At 43.4% G+C, this 25,484-nt stretch overlaps 1 protein-coding gene across 1 annotated transcript in view; it reads left to right on the top strand.

Moving 5' to 3' along the window:
• cntn5 (contactin 5) overlaps positions 1-25,484 on the top strand; it is a gene marked incomplete at its 5' end in the record, with an annotated part of 395,923 nt that overhangs the window by 265,926 nt on the left and 104,513 nt on the right. The window contains 2 exons of the mRNA XM_038962131.1: positions 6,123-6,272; positions 15,554-15,624. Coding sequence (XP_038818059.1) covers positions 6,123-6,272; positions 15,554-15,624 — 221 coding nt within the window. The remainder of the gene's footprint in view (positions 1-6,122; positions 6,273-15,553; positions 15,625-25,484) is intronic.

Raw genomic sequence — 25,484 nt, 5'->3', positions numbered from 1 at the left:
ATTCTCATTGGCAGACTCAATAGCCTTGGCTCCTCAAATGACTGCCTCGCCTGGTTCACCAACTACTTGTCAGATAGAGTTCAGTGTGTCAAATCGGAGTTCCTGTTGTCCGGACCTCTGGCAGTCTCTATGGGGGTGCCACAGGGTTCAATTCTCGGGCCGACTCTTTTCTCTGTATATATCAATGATGTCACTCTTGCTGCTGGTGATTCTCTGATCCACCTCTACGCAGATGACACCATTCTGTATACATCTGGCTCTTCTTTGGACACTGTGCTAACAAATCTCCAAACGAGCTTCAATGCCATTACAACACTCCTTCCGTTGCCTCCAACTGCTTTTAAATGCTAGTAAAACTAAGTGCATGCTCTTCAACCGATTGCTACCCGCACCATCCCGCCTGTCCAGCATCACTACTCTGAACTGTTCTGACTTAGAATATGTGGAGAACTACAAATACCTTGGTGTCTGGTTAGACTGTAAACTCTCCTTCCAGACTCACGTTAAGCATCTCCAATCCAAAATTAAATCTAGAATCAGTTTCCTATTTCGCAACAAAGCCTCCTTCACTCATGCTGCCAAACATACCCTCGTAAAACTGACTATCCCACCGATCCTTGACTTTGGCGATGTCATTTACAAAATAGCCTCCAACACTCTACTCAACAAACTGGATGTAGTATATCACAGTGCCATCCTTTTTGTCACCAAAGCCCCATATACCACCCACCACTGCGACCTGTATGCTCTCGTTGGCTAGCCCTCACTACATATTCGTCACCAAACCCACTGGCTCCAGGTCATCTATATTTCTATGCTAGGTAAAGCCCCGCCTTATCTCAGCTCACTGGTCACCATAGCAATGCCCACCCGTAGCACGCGCTCCAGCAGGTATATTTCACTGGTCATCCCCAAAGCCAACACTTCCTTTGGCCGCCTTTCCTTCCACTTCTTTGCTGCCAAAGACTGGAACAAATCTAATTTTACTGCTTGTGTCAGTTACTTGATGTGGAATAGAGTTGTATGTACATGTAGGTAGAGTTTTTAAAGTGACATAGATGACAACAGAGAGTAGCAGTGGTGTAAAGAGGGGGTGGGGGGCACTGCAAATTGTCTGGGTAGCCATTTGACTAGATGTTCAGGAGTCTTATGGCTTGGGGGTCGAAGCTGTTTAGAAGCCTTTTGGACCTAGACTTGGCGCTCCGTTACTCCTTGCCATGCGGTAGCAGAGAGAACAGTCTATGATTTGGGTGGCTGGAGTCTTTAACACTTTTTAGGGCCTTCCTCTGACACTGCCTGGTATAGAGGTCCTGGATGTCAGGAAGCTTGGTCCCAGTGATGTACTGGGCTGTTCGCACTACCCTCTGTAGTGCCTGGTGGTTGGCCGAGCAGTTGCCATACCAGGCAGTGATGCAACCAGTCAGGATGCTCTCTATGATGCAGCTGGGGAACCTTTTGAGGATCTGAGGACCAATGCCAAATCTTTTCGGTCTCCTGAGGGGGAATAGGTTTTGTCGTGCCCTCTTCACGACTGTCTTTGTGTGCTTGTACCATGTTAGTTCATAGGTGATGTGGAGACCAAGGAACTTAAAGCTCTCAAACTGCTCCACTACAGCCCCGTCCATGAGAATGGGGGCGTGCTCTGTCGTCCTTTTCCTGTTGTCCACAATCATCTACTTTGTCTTGATCACGTTGAGGGAGAGGTTGTTGTCCTTGCACCACACTGCCAGGTCTCTGACCTCCTGCCAATAGGCTGTCTCATCGTTGTCGCTGATCAGGCCTACCACTGTTGTGTCATCGGCAAATTGAATGATGGTGTTGGAGTCGTGCCTGGCCATGCAGTCATGAGGGAACAGGGAGTACAGGAGGGAACTGAGCACCCCTTAGGGGCCCCTGTGTTGAGGATCAGCATGGTGGATGTGTTGTTAGCTACCCTTACCACCTGGGGGCGGCCCGTCAGGAAGTCCAGGATCCAGTTGCAGAGGGAGGTGTTTAGTCCCAGGGTCCATAGCTTGTTGATGAGCTTTGAACGCTGATCTGTAGTCAATGAATAGCATTCTCACATAGGTGTTCCTTTTGTTCAGGTGAGAAAGGGAAGTGTGGAGTGCAATAGAGATTGCATCATCTGTGGATCTGTTTGGGCAGTATGCAAATTGGAGTGGGTCTAGATTTTCTGGGATGATGGTGTTGATGTGAGCCACGACCAGCCTTTCAAAGCACTTCATGGCTACAGACGTGAGTGCTACGGTCGGTAGTCATTTAGGCAGGTTACCTTAGTGTTCTTGGGCACAGGCACTATGGTGGTCTGCTTAAAACATGTTGGTATTACAGACTCGTGTTTGTTCTTCACTGGTTGCCCTTTTCTTGTGGCAACAGGTCACAAATATTGCTGCTGTGATGCCACACTGTGGTATTTCACCCAGTAGATTGGGTTTGTTTTCGAATTCGTTGTGGATCTGTATGATCTGAGGGAAATATGTCTCTCTGTCACGATCGTCTTCTTGAGAAAGAGAGGACCAAGGCACAGCGCGTGAAAAATACATCTTCTTTTAATGAAGGAAAAACAAACACTTACAAAATGAACAAAACAAACGATCGTGAAGCTAAACCTGAACTAAGTGCACACATGCAACATAGAACATAGACATAGACACTACAAAACACATACATTCCCCATGTCACACCCTGACCTAACTAAAAAACATAAAGAAAACAAAGAATACTAAGGCCAGGGCGTGACAGTACCCCCCCTTCAAAGGTGCGGACTCCGACCGCACAACCTGAACTAGAAAGGGGAGGGTACGGGGTGGGCCCCATCATGGCGGCGGCTCGGGTGCGGGACGTGGCCCCCACTCCACCATTGTCAATACCCGCTTTGGTAGCTTCCTCCAAATGGCCACCCTCCAAATTAACCCCACCGGACTAAGGGGCAGCACCGGACTAAGGGGCAGCACCGGAATGAGGGGCAGCTCCGGACTGAGGGGCAGCTCCGGACTGGCTGGCGGATCCTGGCTGGCTGGCTCTGGCGGATCCTGGCTGGCTGGCTCTGGCGGATCCTGGCTGGCTGGCTCTGGTGGATCCTGGCTGGCTGGCTCTGGCGGATCCTGGCTGGCTGGCTCTGGCGGATCCCGGCTGGATGACGGCTCAATGCTGGATGACGGCTCTGGCTGGTCATGGCTGGATGACGGCTCTGGCTGGTCATGGCTGGATGACGGCTCTGGCTGGTCATGGCTGGATGACGGCTCTGGCTGGTCATGGCTGGATGACGGCTCTGGCTGGTCATGGCTCGCTGACGGCTCTGGCTGGTCATGGCTGGCAGAAGGCTCTGGCTGATCCTGGCTGGCGGAAGGCTCTGGCTGATCCTGTCTGGCGGAAGGCTCTAGCGGCTCCTGTCTGGCGGACGGCTCTGAAGGCTCATTGCAGACGGGCGGCTTTGCAGGCTCATGGCAGACGGGCGGCTTTGAAGGCTCAGTACAGACGGGCAGTTCATGCGGCGCTTGGCAGACGGACAGTTCAGACGGCGTTGGGCAGACGGGCAGTTCAGGCGCCGTTGGGCAGACGGGCAGTTCAGGCGCCGCTGGGCAGACGGGCAGTTCAGGCGCCGCTGGGCAGACGGCAGACTCTGGCTGGCTGAGACGCACTGTAGGCCTGGTGCGTGGTACCGGAACTGGAGGTACCGGGCTAAAGACACGCACCTTCAGGCTAGTGCGGGGAACAACAACAGGGCACACTGGACTCTCAAGGCGTACTATAGGCCTGGTGCGTGGTACCGGCACTGGTGGTACCGGGCTGAGGGCACGCACATCAGGGCGAGTACGGGGAGAAGGAACAGTGCGTACAGGGCTCTGGAGACGCACAGGAGGCTTGATGCGTGGTGCCGGAACTGGAGGCACTGGGCTGGATACACGCACCACAGGGAGAGTGCGTGGAGGAGGAACAGGGCTCTGGAGACGCACTGGAAGCCTGGTGCGTGGTGTAGGCACTGGTGGTACTGGGCTGGAGCGGGGAGGTGGCGCCGGAAATACCGGACCGTGCAGGCGTACTGGCTCCCTTGAGCACTGAGCCTGCCCAACCTTACCTGGTTGTATGCTCCCCGTCGCCCGACCAGTGCGGGGAGGTGGAATAACCCGCACCGGGCTATGTAGGCGAACCGGGGACACCATGCTTAAGGCTGGTGCCATGTAAGCCGGCCCGAGGAGACGCACTGGTGGCCAGATGCGTTGGGCCGGCTTCATGACATCCGGCTCAACGCTCAATCTAGCCCGGCCGATACGTGGAGCTGGAATGTACCGAACCGGGCTATGCACGCGTACAGGAGACACCATGCGCTCTACTGCGTAACACGTACTCTCCCTTTTAGCCCCCTCCCCCAATAAATTTTTGGGGTTTACTCACAGGCTTTTCGGGTTTCCAGCCACGTCTCCTTGCTGCCTCCTCATACCACCGCTCCTGGGCTTTAGCTGCCTCCCTCTCTTCAACAGAGCGGCGATATTCCCCTGTCTGAGCCCAGGGTCCTTTTCCGTCCAATATTTCCTCCCATGTCCACGAGTCCTGGTTTCTTTGCCGCTGTTGTTGGTTCCTCTCACGCTGCTTGATCCATGTTTGGTGGGTAGTTCTGTCACGATCGTCTTCTTGAGAAAGAGAGGACCAAGGCGCAGCGCGTGAAAAATACATCTTCTTTTAATGAAGGAAAAACAAACACTTACAAAATGAACAAAACAAACGATCGTGAAGCTAAACCTGAACTAAGTGCACACATGCAACATAGAACATAGACATAGACACTACAAAACACATACATTCCCCATGTCACACCCTGACCTAACTAAAAAACATAAAGAAAACAAAGAATACTAAGGCCAGGGCGTGACACTCTCTAATATGGTCAAACATTTGGCAGGAAGTTAGGAAGTGTAGCTCAGTTTCCACATCATTTTGTGGGCAGTGTGCACATAGCCAATATTGTCTTGAGAGCCAGGTCTGCCTACGACGGCCTTTCTCAATAGCATAGCTAAGCTCACTTAGTCTGTACATAGTCAAAGCTTTCCTTAATTGTGGGTCAGTCACAGTGATCAGGTATTCTGCCACTGTGTACTCTCTGTTTAGGGGCAAATAACATTCTAGTTTGCTCTGTTTTTCTTTTACTTCATTCCAATGTGTCAAGTAACTATCTTTTTGTTTTCTCATGATTTGGTTGGGTCTAACTGTGTTGCTGTCTCTCTCTCTCTCTATCTCTGTCTCTCTATCTCTCTCTCTATATATCTCTGTCTCTCTATCTCTCTCTCTTGCTCTCTCTCTCTCTATCTCTGTCTCTATCTGTCTCTTTCTCTCTCTCGCTCTCTCTGTCTCTCTCTGGCTCCGTCTCTCCGTCTCTCCCTCTCTCTCTCTTTCTCTCTGTCTCTCTTTCTCTCTGTCTCTCTTTCTCTCCGTCTCTGTCTCTCTGTCTCTCTGTGTCTCTCTCTCTCATCTCTCCCTCTAGATATGTACAGTTGAAGTCGGAAGTTTACATACACTTAGGTTGGAGTCATTAAAACTAGTTTTTCCACCACTCCACAAATGTTTTGTTAACAAACTATAGTTTTGTCAAGTCGGTTAGGACATCTACCTTGTGCATGACACAAGTCATTTTTCAAACAATTGTTTACAGACAGATTATTTCACTTGTAATTCACTGTATCACAATTCCAGTGGGTCAGAAGTTTACATACACTAAGTTAAACAGCTTTGAAAATTCCAGAAAACTATGTCATGGCTTTAGAAGCTTCTGATAGGCTAATTGACAACATTTGAGTCATTTGGAGTTGTACCTGTGGATGTATTTCAAAGCCTACCTTCAAACTCAGTGCCTCTTTCCTTGACATCATGGGAAAATCTAAAGAAATCAGCCAAGACCTCAGAAAAAAAAATGGTAGACCTAAGACTGACCTAAGACTGACCTAAGACTGACCTAAGACAGGGCATTTTTACTAGGATTAAATATCAGGAATTGTGAAAAACTGAGTTTAAATGTATTTGGCTAAGGTGTATGTAAACTTTCGACTTCAACTGTATCTGTATATCTATTCTGTATATCTATATCAAATCTGTGTATCTATATCTCTCCCTCCCTCCGTCCTCTCCAGACCCAGAGCCAGTGACAGGGGACATGGAGTCAGCCATGGCTGTGGAGCTCAACCCCTGGGTGGACTATGAGTTCAGGGTGGTGGCCAGTAATGCTATCGGAACAGGAGACCCTAGTGCCCCATCCAGGGGGGTTCGCACTAAAGAAGCAGGTAACTCCTCGGTCTGTGTGTGTGTTTCCTACTTAGCAAAGAAGGTAACTCCCACTAAAACGACCTTCTTACTCTCAACGGTATCTCAATGATCCCCTTAAAGAAGGCTACATACATACTGACAACAATGTAGAATATACACTACATGACCAAAAGTATGTGGACACCTGCTCATCAAACATCTCATTCCAAAATCATGGGCATTAATGTGGAGTTGGTCCCACATTTGTTGCTATAATAGCCACCACTCTTCTGGGAAGAATTTCCACTAGATGTTGGAACATTGCTGAGGGGACTTGCTTTGATTCAGCCACAAGAGCATTTGTGAGGTCGGGCACTGATGTTGGGCGATTAGGCCTGGCTCGCAGTCGGCCTTCCAATTCATCCCAAAGGTGTTCGATGGGGTTGAGTTCAGGGCTCTGTGCAGACCAATCAAGTTCTTCTACACTGTTCTCGACAAACCATGTCTGTATGGACCTCGCTTTGTGCACGGGGGCATTGTCATGCTGACACAGGAAAGGTCCTTCCCTGAACTGTTGCCACAAAGTTGGAACCACAGAATTGTCTAGAATGTCATTGCATTGTTTGCTGTTTGGGGTTTTAGGCTGGGTTTCTGTACAGCACTTTGTGAGATCGGCTGATGTAAAAAGGGCTTTATAAATACATTTAATTTTAGGCTGTTGCGTTAAGATTTCCCTTCACTTGAACTAAGGGGCCTAGCCCAAACCATGAAAAATAGCCCCAGACCATTATTCCTACACCAAACCTTACAGTTGGCACTATGCACGAAACCCATCTGTCACAGATGATGAAGCATGGTTCATCACTCCAGAGGTCAATGGCGGCGAGATTTACACCACTCCAGTCGACGCTTGGCATTGCACATGGTGATCTTAGGCTTGTGTGCGGCTGCTCGGCCGTGGAAACCCATTTCATGAAGCGCCCGACAAACAGTTATTGTGCTGACGTTGCTTCCAGAGGCAGTTTGGAACTCGGTAGTGAGGGTTGCAACCGAGGACAGATGATTTTTACGCTATGCACTTCAGCACTCTGCGGTCCCATTCTGTGAGCTTGTTTGGTCTACCACTTCGCGGCTGAGCCGTTGTTGCTCCAAGACATTTACACTTCACAATAACAGTTGAACGGGGCAGCTCTAGCAGGGCCGAAATTTGACTAGCTGACTTGTTGGAAAGGTGACGTTGAAAGTCAATTTGACTAGCTGACTTGTTGGAAAGGTGGCGTTGAAAGTCAATTTGACTAGTTTACTTGTTGGAAAGGTGGCGTTGAAAGTCAATTTGACTAGTTTACTTGTTGGAAAGGTGGCGTTGAAAGTCAATTTGACTAGTTTACTTGTTGGAAAGGTGGCGTTGAAAGTCAATTTGACTAGTTTACTTGTTGGAAAGGTGGCGTTGAAAGTCAATTTGACTAGCTGACTTGTTGGAAAGGTGGCGTTGAAAGTCAATTTGACTAGTTTACTTGTTGGAAAGGTGGCGTTGAAAGTCAATTTGACTAGTTTACTTGTTGGAAAGGTGGCGTTGAAAGTCAATTTGACTAGTTTACTTGTTGGAAAGGTGGCGTTGAAAGTCAATTTGACTAGTTTACTTGTTGGAAAGGTGGCGTTGAAAGTCAATTTGACTAGTTTACTTGTTGGAAAGGTGGCGTTGAAAGTCAATTTGACTAGTTTACTTGTTGGAAAGGTGGCGTTGAAAGTCAATTTGACTAGCTGACTTGTTGGAAAGGTGGCGTTGAAAGTCAATTTGACTAGTTTACTTGTTGGAAAGGTGGCGTTGAAAGTCAATTTGACTAGTTTACTTGTTGGAAAGGTGGCGTTGAAAGTCAATTTGACTAACTGACTTGTTGGAAAGGTGGCGTTGAAAGTCAATTGGACTAACTGACTTGTTGGAAAGGTGGCGTTGAAAGTCAATTGGACTAGCTGACTTGTTGGAAAGGTGGCATTGAAAGTCAATTGGACTAGCTGACTTGTTGGAAAGGTGGCATTGAAAGTCAATTGGACTAGCTGACTTGTTGGAAAGGTGGCGTTGAAAGTCAATTGGACTATCTGACTTGATTGAACCGTTGAAAGTCACTGAGGTCTTCTGTACGGGCCATTCCAGTGCCAATATTTGTCTATGGCGATGGCATGGCTGTGTGCTTGATTTGATATGCCTGTCAGCAACTGGTGTGCCTGAAAAAGCCAAATCTACTCATTTGAAGGGGTGATCACGTAGTGATGTGTATATATAGTGTATGTTGAAGGGGTGTCCTCATACTGCTGTATATATAGTATATGTTGAAGGGGTGTCCTCATACTGCTGTATATATAGTGTATGTTGAAGGGGTGTCCCCATACTGCTGTATATATAGTGTATGTTGAAGGGGTGTCCCCATACTGCTGTATATATAGTGTATGTTGAAGGGGTGTCCCCATACTGCTGTATATATAGTGTATGTTGAAGGGGTGTCCACATACTGCTGTATATATACTTTATGAATGGTTGTCCACATACAGTACTGCTGTTTATATATTGTATATTTTAAAGTGGTGTCCACATACTGCTGTATATATAGTATATTTTGAAGGGGTGTCCACATACTGCTGTATATGTTGAATGGGTGATCACATACTGCTGTATATGTTGAATAGGTGATCACATACTGCTGTATATGTTGAATGGGTGATCACATACTGCTGTGTATGTTGAAGGTGTTCACATACTGCTGTATATATAGTGTATGAAGGGGTGTCCACATACTACTGTGTATATAGTGTATGAAGGGGTGTCCACATACTGCTGTATATATAGTGTATGAAGGGGTGTCCACATACTGCTGTATATATAGTATATGAAGGGGTGTCCACATACTACTGTGTATATAGTGTATGAAGGGGTGTCCACATACTGCTGTATATATAGTGTATGAAGGGGTGTCCTCATACTGCTGTATATATAGTGTATGAAGGGGTGTCCACATACTGCTGTATATATAGTGTATGAAAGGGTGTCCACATACTGCTGTATATATAGTGTATGAAGGGGTGTCCACATACTGCTGTATATATAGTATATGAAGGGGTGTCCACATACTGCTGTATATATAGTGTATGAAGGGGTGTCCTCATACTGCTGTGTATATAGTATATGAGGGGGTGTCCACATACTGCTGTATATATAGTGTATGAGGGGGTGTCCACATACTGCTGTATATATAGTGTATGAAGGGGTGTCCTCATATTGCTGTATATATAGTGTATGAAGGGGTGTCCACATACTGATGTATATATAGTGTATGATGGGGTGTCCTCATACTGCTGTATATATAGTGTATGAAGGGGTGTCCTCATACTGCTGTATATATAGTATATGAGGGGGTGTCCACATACTGCTGTATATATAGTGTATGAGGGGGTGTCCACATACTGCTGTATATATAGTGTATGAAGGGGTGTCCACATACTGCTGTATATATAGTGTATGAAGGGGTGTCCTCATACTGCTGTATATATAGTGTATGAAGGGGTGTCCACATACTGCTGTATATATGTTGAATGAAGGGGTGTCCACATACTGCTGTATATATAGTGTATGAAGGGGTGTCCTCATATTGCTGTATATATAGTGTATGAAGGGGTGTCCTCATACTGCTGTATATATAGTGTATGAAGGGGTGTCCTCATACTGCTGTATATATAGTGTATGAAGGGGTGTCCTCATACTGCTGTATATATAGTGTATGAAGGGGTGTCCTCATACTGCTGTATATATAGTATATGAAGGGGTGTCCTCATACTGCTGTATATATAGTATATGAAGGGGTGTCCACATACTGCTGTATATATAGTGTATGAAGGGGTGTCCTCATACTGCTGTATATATAGTGTATGAAGGGGTGTCCACATACTGCTGTATATATAGTGTATGAAGGGGTGTCCTCATACTGCTGTATATATATAGTGTATGAAAGGGTGGCCACATACTGCTGTATATATAGTGTATGAAGGGATGTCCACATACTGCTGTGTATATAGTGTATGAAGGGGTGTCCACATACTGCTGTATATATAGTGTATGAAGGGGTGTCCACATAGTGCTGTATATATAGTGTATGAAGGGGTGTCCACATACTGCTGTATATATAGTGTATGAAGGGGTGTCCACATACTGCTGTATATATAGTGTATGAAGGGGTGTCCACATACTGCTGTATATATAGTGTATGAAGGGGTGTCCACATACTGCTGTATATATAGTGTATGAAGGGGTGTCAACATACTGCTGTATATATAGTGTATGAAGGGGTGTCCACATACTGCTGTATATATAGTGTATGAAGGGGTGTCCTCATACTGCTGTATATATAGTGTATGAAGGGGTGTCCACATACTGCTGTATATATAGTGTATGAAGGGGTGTCCACATACTGCTGTATATATAGTGTATGAAGGGGTATCCACATACTGCTGTATGTATAGTGTATGAAGGGGTGTCCACATACTGCTGTATATATAGTGTATGATGGGGTGTCCACATACTGCTGTATGTATAGTGTATGAAGGGGTGTCCACATACTGCTGTATATATAGTGTATGAAGGGGTGTCCTCATACTGCTGTATATATAGTGAATGAAGGGGTGTCCACATACTGCTGTATATATAGTGTATGAAGGGGTGTCCTCATACTGCTGTATATATAGTGTATGAAGGGGTGTCCACATACTGCTGTATATATAGTATATGAAGGGGTGTCCTCATACTGCTGTATATATAGTGTATGAAGGGGTGTCCTCATACTGCTGTATATATAGTGTATGAAGGGGTGTCCACATACTGCTGTATATATAGTGTATGAAAGGGTGTCCACATACTGCTGTATATATAGTGTATGAAGGGGTGTCCACATACTGCTGTATATATAGTATATGAAGGGGTGTCCACATACTGCTGTATATATAGTGTATTAAGGGGTGTCCTCATACTGCTGTGTATATAGTATATGAGGGAGTGTCCACATACTGCTGTATATATAGTGTATGAGGGGGTGTCCACATACTGCTGTATATATAGTGTATGAAGGGGTGTCCTCATATTGCTGTATATATAGTGTATGAAGGGGTGTCCACATACTGATGTATATATAGTGTATGATGGGGTGTCCTCATACTGCTGTATATATAGTGTATGAAGGGGTGTCCTCATACTGCTGTATATATAGTGTATGATGGGGTGTCCACATACTGCTGTATATATAGTGTATGAAAGGGTGTCCACATACTGCTGTATATATAGTGTATGAAGGGGTGTCCACATACTGCTGTATATATAGTGTATGAAGGGGTGTCCTCATACTGCTGTATATATAGTGGATGAAGGGGTGTCCACATACTGCTGTATATATGTTGAATGAAGGGGTGTCCACTGCTGTATATATAGTATAATAAGGGGTGTCCTCATACTGCTGTATATATAGTGTATGAAGGGGTGTCCTCATACTGCTGTATATATAGTGTATGAAGGGGTGTCCACATACTGCTGTATATATAGTGTATGAAGGGGTGTCCTCATACTGCTGTATATATATAGTGTATGAAAGGGTGGCCACATACTGCTGTATGTATAGTGTATGAAGGGATGTCCTCATACTGCTGTGTATATAGTGTATGAAGGGGTGTCCACATACTGCTGTATATATAGTGTATGAAGGGGTGTCCACATAGTGCTGTATATATAGTGTATGAAGGGGTGTCCACATACTGCTGTATATATAGTGTATGAAGGGGTGTCCACATACTGCTGTATATATAGTGTATGAAGGGGTGTCCACATACTGCTGTATATATAGTGTATGAAGGGGTGTCCACATACTGCTGTATATATAGTGTATGAAGGGGTGTCCACATACTGCTGTATATATAGTGTATGAAGGGGTGTCCACATACTGCTGTATATATAGTGTATGAAGGGGTATCCACATACTGCTGTATGTATAGTGTATGAAGGGGTGTCCACATACTGCTGTATATATAGTGTATGAAGGGGTGTCCACATACTGCTGTATGTATAGTGTATGAAGGGGTGTCCACATACTGCTGTATATATAGTGTATGAAGGGGTGTCCTCATACTGCTGTATATATAGTGGATGAAGGGGTGTCCACATACTGCTGTATATATAGTGTATGAAGGGGTGTCCTCATACTGCTGTATATATAGTGTATGAAGGGGTGTCCACATACTGCTGTATATATAGTATAATAAGGGGTGTCCTCATACTGCTGTATATATAGTGTATGAAGGGGTGTCCTCATACTGCTGTATATATAGTGTATGAAGGGGTGTCCACATACTGCTGTATATATAGTGTATGAAGGGGTGTCCACATACTGCTGTATATATAGTGTATGAAGGGGTGTCCACATACTGCTGTATATATAGTGTATGAAGGGGTGTCCACATACTGCTGTATATATAGTGTATGAAGGGGTGTCCACATACTGCTGTATATATAGTGTATGAAGGGGTGTCCTCATACTGCTGTATATATAGTGTATGAAGGGGTGTCCACATACTGCTGTATATATAGTGTATGATGGGGTGTCCTCATACTGCTGTATATATAGTGTATGAAGGGGTGTCCACATACTGCTGTATATATAGTGTATGAAGGGGTGTCCACATACTGCTGTATATATAGTGTATGAAGGGGTGTCCTCATACTGCTGTATATATAGTGTATGAAGGGGTGTCCACATACTGCTGTATATATAGTGTATGAAGGGGTGTCCACATACTGCTGTATATATAGTGTATGAAGGGGTGTCCTCATACTGCTGTATATATAGTGTATGAAGGGGTGTCCACATACTGCTGTATATATAATGAATGAAGGGGTGTCCACATACTGCTGTATATATAGTGTATGAAGGGGTGTCCACATATTGCTGTATATATAGTGTATGAAGGGGTGTCCTCATACTGCTGTATATATAGTGTATGAAGGGGTGTCCACATACTGCTGTATATATAGTGTATGAAGGGGTGTCCTCATACTGCTGTATATATATAGTGTATGAAAGGGTGGCCACATACTGCTGTATGTATAGTGTATGAAGGGATGTCCACATACTGCTGTGTATATAGTGTATGAAGGGGTGTCCACATACTGCTGTATATATAGTGTATGAAGGGGTGTCCACATAGTGCTGTATATATAGTGTATGAAGGGGTGTCCACATACTGCTGTATATATAGTGTATGAAGGGGTGTCCACATACTGCTGTATATATAGTGTATGAAGGGGTGTCCACATACTGCTGTATATATAGTGTATGAAGGGGTGTCCACATACTGCTGTATATATAGTGTATGAAGGGGTGTCCACATACTGCTGTATATATAGTGTATGAAGGGGTGTCCACATACTGCTGTATATATAGTGTATGAAGGGGTATCCACATACTGCTGTATGTATAGTGTATGAAAGGGTGTCCACATACTGCTGTATATATAGTGTATGAAGGGGTGTCCACATACTGCTGTATGTATAGTGTATGAAGGGGTGTCCACATACTGCTGTATATATAGTGTATGAAGGGGTGTCCTCATACTGCTGTATATATAGTGAATGAAGGGGTGTCCACATACTGCTGTATATATAGTGTATGAAGGGGTGTCCTCATACTGCTGTATATATAGTGTATGAAGGGGTGTCCACATACTGCTGTATATATAGTATATGAAGGGGTGTCCTCATACTGCTGTATATATAGTGTATGAAGGGGTGTCCTCATACTGCTGTATATATAGTGTATGAAGGGGTGTCCTCATACTGCTGTATATATAGTGTATGAAGGGGTGTCCTCATACTGCTGTATATATAGTGTATGAAGGGGTGTCCACATACTGCTGTATATAGTGTATGAAGGGGTGTCCACATACTGCTGTATGTATAGTGTATGAAGGGGTGTCCACATACTGCTGTATATATAGTGTATGAAGGGGTGTCCACATACTGCTGTATATATAGTGTATGAAGGGGTGTCCACATACTGCTGTATATATAGTGTATGAAGGGGTGTCCACATACTGCTGTATATATAGTGTATGAAGGGGTGTCCACATACTGCTGTATATATAGTGTATGAAGGGGTGTCCTCATACTGCTGTATGTATAGTGTATGAAGGGGTGTCCACATACTGCTGTATATATAGTGTATGAAGGGGTGTCCTCATACTGCTGTATATATAGTGTATGAAGGGGTGTCCACATACTGCTGTATATATAGTGTATGAAGGGGTGTCCACATACTGCTGTATATATAGTGTATGAAGGGGTGTCCACATACTGCTGGTGATGTATTGTATAATGTAGCCATCTGTTTCAGGTGATTTTAAATAATAGGCCTAACTTGTGCTGCAACACATCTCCACCATGTTCCTCCCTTTTTCTTTTTTTTGCGCTGTTTTGTTTTTGACAACAAACAAAAACATACACAGACAAAAAAAGAGCAAGTGTGATGTCATTCATGTTTGTGGAAATGTTTGAAAATGTGTTTTATTGTTTTTGTCTAACCTTCCATATAGTTATTTATGGTTTTTTTGTGTGTCAAACGGCAGCCAAGCATCGATCAACATGTCAGCAGAATAAGACCCTCGATATTTATTGTAACGGAGACCACCCTGTGAAGTTCATCATATCTGTCACGTTCTGACCATAGTTCTATTGTGTTTTCTTTGTTTTAGTGTTGGTCAGGACGTGAGTTGAGTGGGCATTCTATGTTTTGTGTTTCTATGTTGGGTTTGTTGTTTGGCCTGATATGGTTCTCAATCAGAGGCAGGTGTTAGTCATTGTCTCTGATTGGGAACCATATTTAGGTAGCCTGTTTTGTGTTGGGTTTTGTGGGTGGTTGTCTTCTGTCTTTGTGTCTATGCACCAGATAGGACTGTTTCGTTTTTTTCACATTTGTTGTTTTCGTATTTTGTAGTGTTCACGTTTTTTGTCATTATTATAGTCATGATGAACACTAACCACGCTGCGCTTCGGTCCGATCCCTGCTACACCTTCAGACGAAGAGGAGGAAATCTGCCGTTACAATATCTTATTTCATGTGTAGCCTAATAAACTGCATGGTTTCCCGTGTCGTAGTGGGAGGACCACACACCATGTCATCGCGTGACTCCAAGTTTACTTTTCTTTGATGGTTATTATATTCATATTTGCTCATAAAGGTGTTTACACCACTATTTCTCGCATAATTAATATATGTGTCATTGTTCTGTCCTGCAGTCCCCTCGGTGGCCCCAGCTAACGTCAGTGGAGGGAACGGCCGCAGGCATGAACTGGTCATCTCCTGGGAGGTAAAGGCCTGTTTTAAACCTCTACTCCTAATCTTAAACCACCCTGTCCAACTTCAACCACACTCCACAACAACACTGTCCTAGCAAACACGTTTCAGCAAGCCATGACACAAACCATCTCAAATTGTTCTGAAATCATTTCTGTAATTAGAAACAGATAGGATTAGCATTCCTGCAACATTATTTTGTTGAAATATAATTTGATCTCTGAGATTAAGCTAATTTGATTGCACCCTAATTGGCCATTTTAATTTAGAGGATTTATATAATATCCAATAAATATAGTACCCAACCTCTGATTTGGACTAAACTTTTTTCTAACAATGAGTAAGACGTGGAATCCAAAGAAACGGTAGAAAGCCACCGAAGGATCCCACACCCCATGCCTAAAAAAATAACTGGAACTGCACCATCTAGTGGTCAAATAAAAATGTTGGACAGGACATACAGTTGAAGTCGGAAGCTTGCATCCACTTAGGTTGGAGTCATTAAAACTCGTTTTTCAACCAATCCCACAAATTTCCTGTTAACAAACTATTGTTTTGGGTTGTCGGTTAGGACATCTACTTTGTGCATGACACAAGTAATTTTTCCAACAATTGTTTACAGGCAGATTATTTCACTTATAATTCACTGTATCACAATTCCAGTGGGTCAGAAGTTTACATACACTAAGTTGACTGTGCCTTTAAACAGCTTGGAAAATTCCAGAAAATTATGTCATGGCTTTAGAAGCTTCTGATAGGCTAATTGACATCATTTGAGTCAATTAGAGTTGTACCTGTGGATGTATTTCAAGGCCTACCTTCAAACTCAGTGCCTCTTTGCTTGACATCATGGGAAAATCTAAAGAAATCAGCCAAGACCTCATAAAAAAAAATTGTAGACCTCCACAAGTCTGGTTCATCCTTGGGAGCAATTTCCAAACGCCTGAAGGTAACACGTTCATCTGTACAAACAATGGTAGGCAAGTATAAACACCATGGGACCACTCAGTCGTCATACCGATCAGGAAGGAGATGCGTTCTGTCTCCTAGCGATGAACGTACTTTGGTGCGAAAAGTGCAAATCCTTCCCAGAACAACAGCAAATTACCTTGTGAAGATGCTGGAGGAAACGGGTACAAAAGTATCTATATCCACAGTAAAACGAGTCCTATATCGACATAACTTTAAAGGCCGCTCAGCAAGGAAGAAGCCACTGCCCCAAAACCACCATAAAAAAGCCAGACTACGGTTTGCAACTGCACATGGGGACAAAGATCATACTTTTTGGAGAAATGTCCTCTGATCTGATGAAACAAAAATAGAACTGCTTAGCCATAATCACCATTGTTATGTTTGGAGGAAAAAGGGGGAAGTTTGCAAGCCGAAGAACACCATCCCAACCGTGAAGCACGGGGGTGGCGGCATCATGTTGTGGAGGTGCTTTGCTGCAGGAGGCACTGGTGCACTTCACAAAATAGATGGCATCATGAGGATAGAAAGCTATGTGGATATATTGAAGCAACATCTCAAGACATCAGCCAGGAAGTTAAAGCTTGGTCGCAAATGGGTCCTCCAAATGGACAATGACCCCAAGCATGCTTCCAAAGTTGTGGCAAAATAGCTTAACTCTTGAGCCTATGGGGGCGCCATTTCGACTTTGTAAAAATGAGTTCCCAAATTAAACTGCCTCGTACTCAATACTTGCTCGTACAATATGCATATTATTATTACTATTGGATAGAAAACACTCTCTAGTTTCTAAAACCGTTTGAATTATTTCTCTGAGTGAAACAGAACTCATTCTGCAGCACATTTCCTGTCAGGGAGTGAGATTTCAGAAATCGAGGTCCCTGTTCTGAGGTCAGTTTATAAGTCCCCATGTAAGCCATCGGGCTACATGCACTGCATACGTCTTCCTCTAGATGTCAGTAAGCGGGGAGAATTTGAATGGAGTGGATTGCGCAATCTGGGACCCTATATAAGACCGTGGAACGGAAGTACCGTCCTTTTCAACGGTGCGCCTGGCGCAAGAAGACATCACAATGGCGTCCTGCAAACGCTTTCGTTTTAGTAGTTCTATATCTCCGGTCATGTTTTTATTCGTTATAGGTGTTAAAGACATCATAAGGTAGTTAATTTAAACCGATTTATAGCAGTTTATAGCAGTTTATTGCGATTTTCTGGGATTTCTTTGTCATGCGCTTTCACGAGTTGGACACCTCTCCAGTGGGTGGCTATCGTTAGCTGCTATTTCGACAGGAGAAGATCTTTCAACCAAAAGACGATTGTTCTGGAGAAAGGACACCTTGCCCAAGATTCTGATGGAAGCTCAGCTAATAGTAAGCAGTCTTTATGCTGTTAATTCGTACTTATGTTGACAAATGTCAAATAATAATTCCGCCATGAATTATGGTGCGGTCTCGCTTTAGCGCACGCTGTATTGCGCAGTAACGTTAATTTTAAAAATCTAACACAGCGATTGCATTAAGAACTAATTTATCTTTCATTTGCTGTCCAACTTGTATTTTTTAGTCAAGTTTATGAATAGTTTTCGATTAGATTAGGTGCCTCTCCAAGATGGCGCCGGACAGATTGCTTGAAGTTTTGGCCACTAATCACATTGTATAACCACGATTTGTGCCGCTAAATATGCACATTTTCGAACAAACTCTATATGCATTGTGTAATATGATGTTATAGGACTATCATCTGAAGAATTCTGAGAAGGTTAGTGAAAAAATTAATATCTTTTGGTGGTTTATACGTTATCGCTATGTTTGGCTTGAATCAATGCTGTTGTGATGTTTGCTATTGTGGTAAGCTAATATAACGCTATATTGTGTTTTCGCTGTAAAACACTTAGAAAATCTGAAATATTGTCTGGATTCACAAGATCTGTGTCTTTCAATTGCTGTACGCTGTGTATTTTTCAGAAATGTTTTATGATGAGTAATTAGTTAATACACGTTGCTCTCTGTAGTTATTCTAGTCGCTTTGGTGAGAGTTGTGATGGTGGCTGCAATGGTAAACTATGATTTATACCTGAAATATGCACATTTTTCTAACAAAACATATGCTATACAATAAATATGTTATCAGACTGTCATCTGATGAAGTTGTTTCTTGGTTAGTGGCTATTTATATCTTTATTTGGTCGAATTTGTGATAGCTACTGATGGAGTAAAAAACTGGTGGAGTAAAAAAAGTGGTGTCTTTTCTAACGTGGTTAGCTAATAGATTTACATATTGTGTCTTCCCTGTAAAACATTTTAAAAATCAGAAATGATGGCTGGATTCACAAGATGTGTATCTTTCATCTGGTGTCTTGGACTTGTGATTTAATGATATTTAGATGCTAGTATTTACTTGTGACGCTATGCTAGGCTATGCTAGTCAGCTTTTTTACTGATGGGGGTGCTCCCGGATCCGGGTTTGGGAGGAATTAGAGGTTAAGGATAACAAAGTCAAGGTATTGGAGTGCCCATCCCAAAGCCCTGACCTCAATCCTATAGAAAATGTGTGGGCAGAACTGAATAAGCGTGTTCGAGCAAGGAGGCCTACAAACCTGACTCAGTTACACCAGCTCTGTCAGGAGGAATGGGCCAAAATTCCTCCAACTTATTGTGGGAAGCTTGTGGAAGGCTACCTGAAATGTTTGACCCAAGTTAAACAATTTAAAGGCAATGCTAGCAAATACTAATTGAGTGTATGTAAACTTCTGACCCACTGGGAATGTGATGAAAGAAATAAAAGCTGAAATAAATAATTCTCTCTACTATTATTCTGACATTTCACATTCTTAAAATAAAGTGGTGATCCTAACTGACCTAAGACAGGGAATTTTTACTAGGATTAAATGTCAGGAATTGCGAACAACTGAGTTTAAATATATTTTGCTTAGGTGTATGTTATCTTCCGACTTCAACTGTACCTAACAACTTCAATGACTAATTTCTCTGAACAGGGAAAAAACACCAAATTCACTGGGAATAAATTACTTAGTATGAAGAAATAATCCTCCAAGAAGCACTTGTTAGACCTGAGAACTGATACTTTGTATTCGTTGTTGGGGTCCGTGGCTTTTTTCCAGTTCTTTGGGTTCCTATCTCCTTGTTAGAAAAAGTTTGATCCAATTTAGATGTAAGGTTCTATATTTATTTAATATTCTATGAATTCCTTTAAAATGTAAATGCAATCAGTTAGCTCATTTGTAATTTTTTTATTTAACCTTTATTTAACTAGGCAGTTAAGAATAAATTCTTATTTACAATGACGGCCTACCAAAAGGCAAAAGGTCTCCTGTGGGGACGGAGGCTGGGATTAAAAATAAAAATAAATTACATAAAGATATAGGACAAAACACACATCACAATAAGAAACACAGCACTACATAAAGAGAGACCTAAGACGACAACACAGCATGGCAGCAACACAACATGACAACAACTTGGCAGCAACACAACATGGTAACAACATGGTAGCAACACAACATGGCAGCACATAAACATGGTGCAAACATTATTGGGCACAGACAACAGTACAAAGGGCAAGAAGGTAGAGACAACAATACATCCCGCTAAGCAGCCACACCTGTAAGTAAGAGTGTCCATGAATGAGTCTTTGAATGAAGAGATAAAACTGTCCAGTTTGAGTGTTTGTTGCAGCTCGTTCCAGTCGCTAGCTGCAGAGAACTGAAAAGAGGAGCGACCCAGGGATGTGTGTGCTTTGGGGACCTTTAACAGAATGTGACTGGCAGAACGGGTGTTGTATGTGGAGGATGAGGGCTGCAGTAGATATCTCAGATATGGGGGATGAGGCCTAAGAGGGTTTTATAAATAAGCATCAACCAGTGGGTCTTGCGCTGGGTATACAGAAATGACCAGTTTACAGAACAGTATAAAGTGCAGTGATGTGTCCTATAAGGAGCATTGGTGACAAATCTGATGGCCGAATGGTAAAGAACATCTAGCCGCTCGAGAGCACCCTTACCTGCCAATCTATAAATTATGTCTCCATGATCTAGCATGGGTAGGATGGTCATCTGAATCAAGGTTAGGTTTGTTAGCTGGGGTGAAAGAGGAGCGATTACGATAGAGGAAACCAAGTCTAGATTTAACTTTAGCCTGCAGCTTTGATATGTGCTGAGAGAAGGACAGTGCACGGTCTAGCCACACTCCCAAGTACTTGTATGAGGTGACTACCTCAAGCTCTAAACCCTCAGAGGTAGTAATCACACCTGTGGGGAGAGGGGCATTCTTCTTCCCAAACCACATGACCTTTGTTTTGGAGGTGTTCAGAACAAGGTTAAGGGCAGAGAAAGCTTGTTGGACACTAAGAAAGATTTGTTGGAGAGCGTTTAACACAAAATACGGGAAGAGGCCATCTGAGTATAAGACTATCATCTTCATTTACAGGGGCTTGCGAAAGTTTTCACCCCCCCTGACATTTTTCCTATTTTGTTGCCTTACAACCTGGAATTGAAATGGATTTTTGGGGGTTTGTATCATTTGATTTACACAACATGCCTACCACTTTGAAGATGCTAAATATTTGTTATTGTGAAACAAACAAGAAATAAGACAAAAAAAATAAACTTGACCGTGCATAACTATTCACACCCCAAAGTCAATACTTTATAGAGCCACTTTATGCAGCAATTACAGCTGCAAGTCTCTTGGGGTATGTCTCTATAAGCTTGGCACATCTAGCCACTGGAATTTTTACCCCATTCTTCAAGGCAAAACTGCTCTAGGTCCTTCAAGTTGGATGGGTTCCGCTGGTGTACAGCAATCTTTAAGTCGTACCACAGATTCTCAATTGGATTGAGGTCTGGGCTTTGACTAGGCCATTCCAAGACATTTAAATGTTTCCCCTTAAACCACTCGAGTGTTGCTTTAGCAGTATGCTTAGGGTCATTGTCCTACTGGAAGGTGAACCTCCGTCCCAGTCTCAAATCTCTGGAAGACTGAAACAGGTTTCCCTCAAGAATTTCCCTGTATTTAGCACCATCCATCATTCCTTCAATTCTGACCAGTTTCCCAGTCCCTGCCGATGAAAAATGGATGGTGTCCTCGGGGTGATGAGAGGTGTTGGGTTTGCGCCAGACATAGCATTTTCCTTGATGGCCAGAAAGATCAATTTTATTTAACTAATGTGACTTCTGAAGGTAATTGGTTGCACCAGATCTTATTTAGTGGTTTCATGGCAAAGGGGGTGAACAGGTATGCTTGCACCACTTTTCAAATTTTTAATTTTTATAATTTTTTTAAATAAGTAATTTTTTTCATTTTACCTCACCAATTTGGACTTTTTTGTCCATTACATGAAATCAATTTAAATTACAGGTTGTAATGCAACAAAATAGGAAAAACGCCAGAGGGGGTGAATACTTTTGCAATCCACTGTAAGGTGATTATCTCTATCACCCCTATGTGCTGATTCAGAGTTGAGATAAGTGTGTGCAACTCACCTAAATCATTAATTCATGTTAACAGGAGGTATAAATGTGAGTTAAGTGCACAGGTCTCAAGTCCAAATACGGCTCTAAGTGACGAGAAAGCAAACATACATACATACATCCTGAAGCTACTGATACCTACATCCTAAAGCTACTGATACCTACATCCTGAAGCTACTGGTACCCACATCCTGAAGATACTGATACCCACATCCTGAAGCTACTGATACCCACATCCTGAAGATACTGATACCTACATCCTGAAGCTACTGGTACCCACATCCTGAAGATACTGATACCCACATCCTGAAGCTACTGATACCCACATCCTGAAGCTACTGATACCTACATCCTAAAGCTACTGATACCTACATCCTGAAGCTACTGGTACCCACATCCTGAAGATACTGATACCCACATCCTGAAGCTACTGATACCCACATCCTGAAGATACTGATACCTACATCCTGAAGCTACTGGTACCCACATCCTGAAGATACTGATACCCACATCCTGAAGCTACTGATACCCACATCCTGAAGATACTGATACCTACATCCTGAAGATACTGATACCCACATCCTGAAGATACTGATACCCACATCCTGAAGCTACTGATACCCACATCCTGAAGATACTGATACCTACATCCTGAAGCTACTGATACCCACATCCTGAAGATACTGATACCTACATCCTGAAGCTACTGGTACCCACATCCTGAATCTACTGATACCTACATCCTGAAGATACTGATACCCACATCCTGAATCTACTGATACCCACATCCTGAAGCTACTGGTACCCACATCCTGAATCTACTGATACCTACATCCTGAAGATACTGATACCCACATCCTGAATCTACTGATACCCACATCCTGAAGATACTGATACCCACATCCTGAAGCTACTGGTACCTACATCCTGAAGATACTGATACCCACATCCTGAATCTACTGGTACCCACATCCTGAATCTACTGATACCTACATCCTGAAGATACTGGTACCTACATCCTGAATCTACTGATACCCACATCCTGAAGATACTGATACCCACATCCTGAAGCTACTGGTACCTACATCCTGAAGATACTGATACCCACATCCTGAATCTACTGGTACCCACATCCTGAATCTACTGATACCTACATCCTGAAGATACTGGTACCTACATCCTGAATCTACTGATACCCACATCCTGAAGATACTGATACCCACATCCTGAAGCTACTGGTACCTACATCCTGAATCTACTGATACCCACATCCTGAATCTACTGGTACCCACATCCTGAATCTACTGATACCTACATCCTGAAGATACTGATACCCACATCCTGAATCTACTGATACCCACATCCTGAAGATACTGATACCCACATCCTGAATCTACTGGTACCCACATCCTGAAGCTACTGATACCTACATCCTGAATCTACTGATACCCACATCCTGAATCTACTGGTACCCACATCCTGAATCTACTGATACCTACATCCTGAATCTACTGATACCTACATCCTGAATCTACTGATACCTACATCCTGAAGATACTGGTACCCACATCCTGAATCTACTGATACCCACATCCTGAATCTACTGATACCTACATCCTGAAGATACTGATACCCACATCCTGAAGATACTGATACCCACATCCTGAATCTACTGATACCTACATCCTGAAGATACTGATACCTACATCCTAAAGCTACTGATACCTACATCCTAAAGCTACTGATACCTACATCCTGAATCTACTGATACCTACATCCTGAAGATACTGGTACCTACATCCTGAAGATACTGATACCCACATCCTGAAGCTACTGATACCTACATCCTGAAGCTACTGGTACCCACATCCTGAATCTACTGGTACCCACATCCTGAATCTACTGATACCCACATCCTGAAGATACTGATACCTACATCCTGAAGCTACTGGTACCCACATCCTGAAGATACTGATACCTACATCCTGAAGCTACTGATACCCACATCCTGAATCTACTGATACCTACATCCTGAAGCTACTGGTACCCACATCCTGAATCTACTGATACCCACATCCTGAATCTACTGATACCCACATCCTGAAGATACTGATACCTACATCCTGAAGCTACTGGTACCCACATCCTGAATCTACTGATACCCACATCCTGAATCTACTGATACCTACATCCTGAAGCTACTGGTACCCACATCCTGAATCTACTGATACCCACATCCTGAATCTACTGGTACCCACATCCTGAATCTACTGATACCTACATCCTGAAGATACTGATACCCACATCCTGAATCTACTGATACCCACATCCTGAAGCTACTGGTACCCACATCCTGAATCTACTGATACCTACATCCTGAAGATACTGATACCCACATCCTGAATCTACTGATACCCACATCCTGAAGATACTGATACCCACATCCTGAAGCTACTGGTACCTACATCCTGAAGATACTGATACCCACATCCTGAATCTACTGGTACCCACATCCTGAATCTACTGATACCTACATCCTGAAGATACTGGTACCTACATCCTGAATCTACTGATACCCACATCCTGAAGATACTGATACCCACATCCTGAAGCTACTGGTACCTACATCCTGAAGATACTGATACCCACATCCTGAATCTACTGGTACCCACATCCTGAATCTACTGATACCTACATCCTGAAGATACTGGTACCTACATCCTGAATCTACTGAAACCCACATCCTGAAGATACTGATACCCACATCCTGAAGCTACTGGTACCTACATCCTGAATCTACTGATACCCACATCCTGAATCTACTGGTACCCACATCCTGAATCTACTGATACCTACATCCTGAAGATACTGATACCCACATCCTGAATCTACTGATACCCACATCCTGAAGATACTGATACCCACATCCTGAAGCTACTGGTACCTACATCCTGAAGATACTGATACCCACATCCTGAATCTACTGGTACCCACATCCTGAATCTACTGATACCTACATCCTGAAGATACTGATACCTACATCCTGAAGATACTGATACCCACATCCTGAAGCTACTGATACCTACATCCTGAAGCTACTGGTACCCACATCCTGAATCTACTGGTACCCACATCCTGAATCTACTGATACCCACATCCTGAAGATACTGATACCCACATCCTGAATCTACTGATACCTACATCCTGAAGATACTGATACCTACATCCTAAAGCTACTGATACCTACATCCTGAATCTACTGATACCTACATCCTGAAGATACTGGTACCTACATCCTGAAGCTACTGATACCTACATCCTGAAGATACTGATACCTACATCCTGAAGCTACTGATACCCACATCCTGAATCTACTGGTACCCACATCCTGAATCTACTGATACCCACATCCTGAA

This window comes from Salvelinus namaycush, chromosome 23 (genome assembly GCF_016432855.1).
Source record: "Salvelinus namaycush isolate Seneca chromosome 23, SaNama_1.0, whole genome shotgun sequence".
Taxonomy (NCBI): Eukaryota; Metazoa; Chordata; class Actinopteri; order Salmoniformes; family Salmonidae; genus Salvelinus; species Salvelinus namaycush.
Note: the sequence above shows the minus strand (reverse complement) of the source record. Positions and strands in the feature narration are given on the sequence as shown.